Genomic DNA, 8,211 nt, shown 5'->3' with positions numbered 1-8,211 from the left:
AAGGTATGGGTTATTTAACCAGGGGCGTTTCTAGGATTTTAAGACACTAGGAATCTCGTGTGCTCAATTCCTAGGGTGGAGACTGACACCGCCACAGACAGACATACACCTTCTTCTTCTGTGTTGTTTTATTGCATTTGGCATCCTTTATGTTACATTACCGCCTCCTTCTAGATTTATCCATCCACTGTTTCCCTACATTCTCCACAGACAGACAGCACCACCACAGAGGCCACTTATTGATGACATCACAGTTGCTCAAGTGACATCACTGATGACATCACAATTGCTCAAGCGACATCACTGATGACATCACCACTGATGACATCATAATCGTGACACACATTGCCACCACAGACACATTTTAACTATAAGAGAAAATTGGGGTAAAGGCCACATTTTCTAGCAATGATTAATAGTGAAAACCTAGATCAGTGGCTCTCAAAGTGCCATCCGGGACCACCAGGTGTGGTCATTTACTAGAAGTTAGAACAAAAAGGGAAGCACGCACATCTCCGTGAAAATTTACAGGTGCTGGACTCAAAAATACACACCATAAAAGAAGAGGAAGTCCGCACACTGTGTTGAAGCTCCAGCGACCACAAGTTTAATTAAAGTAGATACAACGTTTCGACCCCTTCAGGTCTTCATCAGGTATGAAAAGTGCAGACATAGGCAGGTTAAAATAGGGAGCCAACAATCAAATTCCAGCTGTGTCGGGGATAATGGACACACCCCTCCATCTTAAGGGGACAGGCCACAAAAGGTATAATGAGTAGAAAAATAGAGAATCATTCATTTTGATCTGTGCATCTAGGCTTTGAGTAATGTCTATTTGGAGCCTGTAAAATTATTGCTCTATTTCCTAATGTGTCTTTTTTGGGATCCCAAATACACCCATGTACTACCTATAATTAGTCCATTGGCTCATTTGCCTCTTAAAACTGCATTGTGCTACATTATGTCATTACATATTGTCACTAAAATGAATGATTCTCTATTTTTCTACTCATTATACCTTTTGTGGCCTGTCCCCTTAAGATGGAGGGGTGTGTCCATTATCCCCGACACAGCTGGAATTTGATTGTTGGCTCCCTATTTTAACCTGCCTATGTCTGCACTTTTCATACCTGATGAAGACCTGAAGGGGTCGAAACGTTGTATCTACTTTAATTAAACTTGTGGTCGCTGGAGCTTCAACACAGTGTGCGGACTTCCTCTTCATTTACTAGAAGTTAACACAATTAGACAACACAAATGTTCTCCGATTTTGGTCCCAAAGACAAAATCTCATTAAATGGAGAGTCTGTGGCTCTAATGTGTAAATTAGGGGTCCAATTAAACTGTCTTCCCATGCAGTATTGGCAAGTGTAGCCTGGCTCTGTGATAGTTGATTTTGTTCATTTTGAACATAATTTTTATTTCTGAAAATGTTAAATATGTAGGTCAACTGCTGCTACCGTTTAGCCTGTTTAACCCTGTTATAGAACACTGGACTTTAGTGTTATCTTTATTTTGTCTTGCTTTGATATAGCATTACAGTATATGAGATGAAAATGTTCTGTTTTACTTCAGTAATCAATGGCACAATTTACCCCAAAGTATTCTCTCCAAAGGCACAACTTACCCCGCACCGGGGGCAAGTTGTGCCAAGAGACCACTTTTTTAAGAATAGCCATATTTTTTTAACAGTTTATTTAAGATCCAAAGGGAGTGTTCCCAGTGGTGCACAACATCCTGAAATATATTTACATATTGTAGTTGGAGGCATTACTGTCATGCCCTCACTTTAAAGACACCTCAAGTAAAAAGTGGCACAACTCACCCCACTCTCCCCTATTGGGCTCATTAAAACATTCTAGCACTCTTGTCCTCCCGAGAGAAACAACCGTGACCCCTTTTGAAGCCCCGGCCACAATAAAGAAAATGCTTGATGCACAAAAAACAAACATTGCAGTGGTGGTTCTCAAACATTTTCACATCAAGGACCCCTAAACTGTCACAAATTAATCCACGGACCCCCATTTGATAAGATTTTGTCCCAGGGGCCCCTCCCTCCTGTCAGTGCCCCTGACCAAGGCACTGGCAAAAGAACTGGAGTTGGTCCCCGGGCGCTGCACTGTGGCTGCCCACTGCTCCTAGTTCTAGGAAGGTTCCTAGTAGAAGATGGGTCAAATGCAGAGGATGAATTTCCCCATGGGGATAAATAAAAGGATAACTTAACTTAAGTTGCCTTTGAGCACTGACTCAAATCATATCCATGTTTGGACAAACTCTAAAACTCACCCCAGATCAGCATGGAGTACCACTTACTTTCACCCAACACCAGCAGATACAGCCAGGTGATAGCCTCGGCCTTCCTGTGGAAACCACCAGAAAATCCATTATTGTGAAACTGCATTCGTCTCACCTGTGGATCCAGGTTTTGAATTTCACCTGCATGAGATTTTTCTGCATAGACAGTTAGACACTTGAATTTCTGGCAGGCCTACTGCTGTAAAGATAAGTCAATTTCCAGTGCAGCTGGTTCTTTGAGCTCATTCAATCAGTGGCTCAACTGAAGTAAATACTTGGACCTCTTGACTTCTCTGCTGTGAGGTCAAACTCAAGCATGTGATGTTACAGCAGAAATGTGATGTGTTTGAAAAGAGTGGATGCAGACAGGCAGGGATACTTGCACTATGCCAGCAAGGTGAATAATCATTTTCACTGTCAGTATTATCCAGTAGCATTACCCAAATGTTCATCTTGCATCACTTGCATCACCTCCTGGATTTTGAGGAAAACAAAAAGACACGTTGAGTTTAATTCAAAGGTTGATTAGCACTTTTATTTGGTCATCTAGCACAGTGGTTCTCAAATGGGGGTCTGGGGACCCCCAGGGGTCCTTGAGGGGGTTCCAGGGGGTCCCCAGCCAAAAGGGGGGTCATTTATTTGAACTATAATTCCAATTCATAAGTTTAAAAAAAATCATATCAAATGGGGGTCTAATCTTTGTCAGTTTAGGGGTCCTTCATGTGAAAGAATTTGAGAACCACTGATCTAGCAGCCCCCCAGGAAGAGACCTTAAGTTTAAGGAAACACTGCCTTAATTGATTGGTTTCAGTAAATTACTTCCAACAAAAGGGTACTTGTAATGTACATGGTGGCGTCTTCCCATTTCCCAACCAGACTAAACCAAATGTCTCTCTCTCTCTCTCTCTCTCTCTCTCTCTCTCTCTCTCTCTCTCTCTCTCTCTCTCTCTCTCTCTCTCTCTCTCTCTCTCTCTCTCATATCCCTGGAACTGTCTTGAAGCAATGTTGATGAAATGAGGGGGCTCTCAAATCTCAGGAGATCTGGCCAGGAGAGGCACACTGAGCTGCAAGTTTAAAGAGAGAGAAAGGGGAAAATATGGTTGTGATGGATTATAGTGTCTTGGTGCAATGACTGTGTGGACATTGGAGCCCTGCAGTGTGAAAGCAGTTTATTTGAATGATTTGCTCACTTTGGGCTCAGCACTTTGCCCTCTTTGGTTTGGATGTGCGTGCTGCAGACTCATATTCATGATGGATTATTATAGACTCTTGGTTACTGTCAGAAATTTCTTCATTGTGACTCAGAGTGTCTGCATGGCAATGGCAACGGTTGTTTTTATACTAATCAGCTTGCCCAAGCATGAAATAGTCATTTATTAGAGGTGAATTAATGAGTTTGAAAACCAATAAACTAGGCAGAAATGTTGGGAGAAGAGCCAACAGTGATGTTAACAAAGAGATAGCTACAGACAGGCAAGGCAAGAGAGGTGAACTGGGGGAGGGGGGGGGGGGGGGGTGAGCCACTACTATGAATTGTGATCATGGTGCTTCAGGGTAGCAATATGAAAAACATTTTTAGTCTTATCAACTTATTTAAAAAAAAATCAGAATAATTTCTCACAAAAGTACCCCAGAACTGAACAGTGAAGTAAGTCATGGTCCACCATAAAAAAAACTGTCACAATGACAATTGTAAACTTGTGTGTGTGTGTGTGTGTGTGTGTGTGTGTGTGTGTGTGTGTGTGTGTGTGTGTGTGTGTGTGTGTGTGTGTGTGTGTGTGTGTGTGTGTGTGTGTGTGTGAGTAACTTTACATAATCTCAGTAGACAGTTCTGAAACACTGAAAGCTGCAAGTCTGATATTCCCTACAATGTTACACTGATAAATTCAAAAATAATGTGTAATACAGGTAACAGCCATTTTGTTTCCCAGCTGAGAAGGCTCTTCACCAGTGCAGGTGTGGCTGTTTGCTGGGATGATATGAGATGCAGTTTGGAGTCAATCACTTGGGTAAGAGGCAAAACTGTTAGAGGAACGCAGGATTCTATGGAGATTGCAAACATCTAGTAGAGAGTAGAGACAGCATGACTTTGGTGTCTTCATCTTATAATGGGTAAGTTGACTAATGGGCCAATCCCCCCAATTTTTTTAATTGATGCAACTCTAGTTCTCAGTACTTTTCCTCTCTTTCTCTTCATTCATCTCTCTATCACCATTCACTTTCGTATACTTTCTCTCAACCTCTACTCTGTTCCATCCCTCTCCAGGTCATGTCTTCCTGACCTTGCTGTTGCTGGACCTGCTGAAGCACTCGGCCTGTCCCGGGTCAACGTGTCATCGTCAGCCCACGCCATGGGCAAGATCCACTTTGATGACCTGAGCGATGAGAGGGGCGGGGCTACCACCCACTCCGGGCCTACGCATGGCCATCGTTCTGTTCACCAGAGAGCTGGCCAAAAGGGGTGTGTGTGTGTGTGTGTGTGTGTGTGTGTGTGTGTGTGTGTGTGTGTGTGTGTGTGTGTGTGTGTGTGTGGGGCGGCCAGAGATGGAGAGAGAGTTTTCTGTACTCTTCTCTCTTTTTTGTGTGCGTAACACAAATGGATCTTCGTCTCATGCCAGATTGGGAGTCTCATGCCTCAACCACAAGCGCTCTGGGGGCAGAAACTAAACAGGGCAAGGAGCAACATGTTTGTGTGGAACTTTCTTGAAGAAATCACCATTGCTCTTGTCTTTAGTTCTCTCTGTGGATGGAGTAATTTCTCCGGAGATTATTTTCATGCAATACGAGCAATGATTACAAGATGTAGGACACAAGAAATATTGACAGGTTTTACGTGTGTGAGTGACTGTGCACCTTTGTGTAGGTCTATATGAATATGAATACTGTATGTGTTTGTGTTCATCTGTTTGTATGTGCATTGTACAAGCTTACATGTATTGTGTTTTTCCCATGGTGCTGGCAGCAGGCAACGCCAGAGTCAGAAGATGCAGAAGTCAGGACCCTCACGTCAGTCACTCATGGACATGAAGGGGGCGGGGCTAGGGATAGGAAGGTCCTAGAAAGTGGAGGTTTGAGGGGTGGGGGGGTTCTAGGTGTATCTGGGTGGTGGGAGGGGGCGTGGTGAAGGAAGGGACGGGACAGGCTAGGGAAAAGGGGTCGTAGTAGCTAACGATAGGAAAATCGGAGCGAGGTCGTAGGCAGGTCGTAGAGAGTCGTGGTTCAAGGGGTGTTAGGGGTATAACCATTTTCCATGTTGAAAACAGTTAGCCGTGTTGTTGAGACACTCCCCAAAACATTGCCTAAAGTGCCATAAGGCTGAATGGCCAGACCACTGTGCCATGGGCTTCAAATTATTTGTGCTTGTTTATTTAGGCCATTTATACACAGTGTTGGGCAAGTTACTTTCAAAATGTAATATACTACATATTACTAGTTACTTTCATTTGAGAGTAATAAGTTACTTTACAATATTACTTTCTGTGTAGAGTAACTCATTACTTATTACACTACTTTTGCATTACTTTCACCAAAACAACAGCAGCAGCAGAATGACATCGCCACCCCAGAACATCCAGAAAAATAATTTCAACCGCCTTGAAGTCAGTGTAAACAGTCCAAAATTCTAAATGTTATTATTTTCCTTTCTTATTGTCATCTATAGTGGTTATTTGCATAAAAACACACAGTTTGATTAGGAAATGATTGTATCTTTTAGAAATATGTCCTTCAAATGTAACTCAATTTGTAACTTGAGTTACTTGACAAAGTAACTGGTATAATATTACTGAAATCCTATAAGTAATAAGTTATATTACTGAGTTACTGCTAAAAGTAATATATTACATGTAATATGTTACTTTTGTAATGAGTTACCCCCAACACTGTTTATACAGTACCCTAACTAAAATATCATTAGTTTGACTATTTTGTTTTGTATTTATACATAAGACAATGGGTCTTGAATCTTTGACTATTAGCCTACATCAATTCATTAATAGTGGTAGTTAGAGGAATTATCTTCAAAAATGGAAAATGTTAATGTGGCAGAAGGCTGGTCAGAAATGGCATGGTAACAAATTAACTTGTTAGGGTTAATATAGCTAAATAAATTAAACTAATAGTTATTAGCTGATAGTGAGTGAGTCTGTGTATTTATTGACTTCCTTGTATTACGTAATCAGTCCATAAATATGTTGTGTTTTTATGTTTGTATGTTTGTATGTTGTTCTCTGGTTATTGCTGAGGGTTATATTTTGTTAATTTTGAATGGAACAACACAATAGATTGAGATAGAATAGGAACATTGAATCCACCCCAACCCGCATCGCCAACTCCTGTTTGCAGGCATCTCACCTAATCTGCCCTTATGCCTCCAGTTCTAGGTGTGATGTCTTACTCAGTGGACCCAGGCATGGTGAACACTGACCTGATGAGACACATCAGGAGCCCCCTGCAGGACATAGTCAAGAGGTTCAGTTTCCTGGTCAAGCCCCCCCGGCAGAGCCTGCAACACTATCTACTGTGCCGTCACTCCCAAGCACCCGATACTACAAGTCAGTTTGCTGTATTAGCACAGGAACACAAATCCTGATTTTTCCCCCCCTCAAAAATCACATCAGCTCAAAAGCAAACATCACTTGACAAATAAAAACATAGCACATGTGCCAATGGGTTCCCATTTGATTAGGCCTAATCAGGGAGACCCCCTTCAGGGGTGGGGGTGGGGTGGAGACCCCTGGGCCTCCTCTCCCACACCCCATGTCTAACCCTAACCCAGACACTAACCCTAAACCTAACCTCTCCCACCCTAAACCTAACCTCTCCCACCCCCCACGCCTAACCCTATAGTCCAGACCAGAGCAATTTAGAGATAGTGGCATGAGCGGAGGACCTAAGTGCGTGACTCATTAGCCAATGAACAGCCAGGAAAGGGTCTTGCGCTACTTTTGAATGCTAAAATAAAGCTGACAATGTACAATTTGATTCTTAAAAAAAAAAAAAAAAAAAAAAAAAGAAAATTCAAAGTACAACACAAACTGTCCATTTTGCTGCAACTCAACAGTGCTGCTTAATCCAGGACCTTACTTCCTGGAACTCTTGAGAGTAAAAAAAACTGGTCCACTGGAGTGAATGGAGATGTTGCGACTCTTCTATATACATGGCTCTGGCCCACACCCTAACCGTAAACCTAACATCTCCCACCCCCAGGCCCGGATTAACACTGGTGCCCTAGGGTGACGTCACTTGAAGTGCCCTCCTTCATTTCATCAATTTGACATGCAAAAAAGGTTAAATTGACTTTGCCAATAAAGAGCATGAATTTACATTAACTTGAACAATACAGCTCAACACAGACATACTGCAGACAATGTAAGATCATGCTACCCAACAACAAGTTACTTTAGCACCATAGATTGACCTGAGCCTGCAAATGCCATTGTAGGCTTTACACACAGAAATACTGAATGCAACTCATATCAAAGACACCATGCTAAAATTCATTGTTAAAGTCGAACTGAACCTGTTCGTCACGTGCATAATGAGTCCGTTTCAGACTGAAAACATAGTTTGTCTAAGATGACAGGTTGAGAGGCGGGTCATAGTATCATGTCGATGATTTTATTTGACAATTCTGGGGACTGGATTGGGCTTTGGCCAATCCTGGCGTGTTCCGCCTCCAAATCGAGTGCGATTTAGTGTGTTGTGGCGCTCCCCTCGGGAAGAGCCTTTTGACGGGAGGCTGAGTGGCTGAGTGGAGCTCAGCGACCCGCAGGCAGCCAGCTGCCTTCGTGTTGCCGAGCGAAGAGTGCAGCACGTCGGCCTGGAATCTACGAAGTGCGACCCCTGACAACCAAGCTCTCGGATGCACGCGCCATTATCGCTGCTATAACGATACGATATCCCTGGAATGCGCGT

At 42.8% G+C, this 8,211-nt stretch overlaps 1 protein-coding gene across 1 annotated transcript in view; it reads left to right on the top strand.

Annotated features, from left to right (window-relative positions):
* Window positions 1-4,378: 4,378 nt before the first annotated feature.
* LOC310800472 (retinol dehydrogenase 12-like) overlaps window positions 4,379-8,211 on the top strand; it is a gene marked incomplete at both ends in the record, with an annotated part of 34,997 nt that continues 31,164 nt past the window's right edge. The window contains 3 exons of the mRNA XM_083663071.1: window positions 4,379-4,407; window positions 4,562-4,725; window positions 6,672-6,848. Coding sequence (XP_083519197.1) covers window positions 4,379-4,407; window positions 4,562-4,725; window positions 6,672-6,848 — 370 coding nt within the window. The remainder of the gene's footprint in view (window positions 4,408-4,561; window positions 4,726-6,671; window positions 6,849-8,211) is intronic.

Source organism: Poromitra crassiceps (genome assembly GCF_964638095.1).
Source record: "Poromitra crassiceps genome assembly, chromosome: 2".
In the NCBI taxonomy this organism is placed as follows: domain Eukaryota; kingdom Metazoa; phylum Chordata; class Actinopteri; order Beryciformes; family Melamphaidae; genus Poromitra; species Poromitra crassiceps.
Note: the sequence above shows the minus strand (reverse complement) of the source record. Positions and strands in the feature narration are given on the sequence as shown.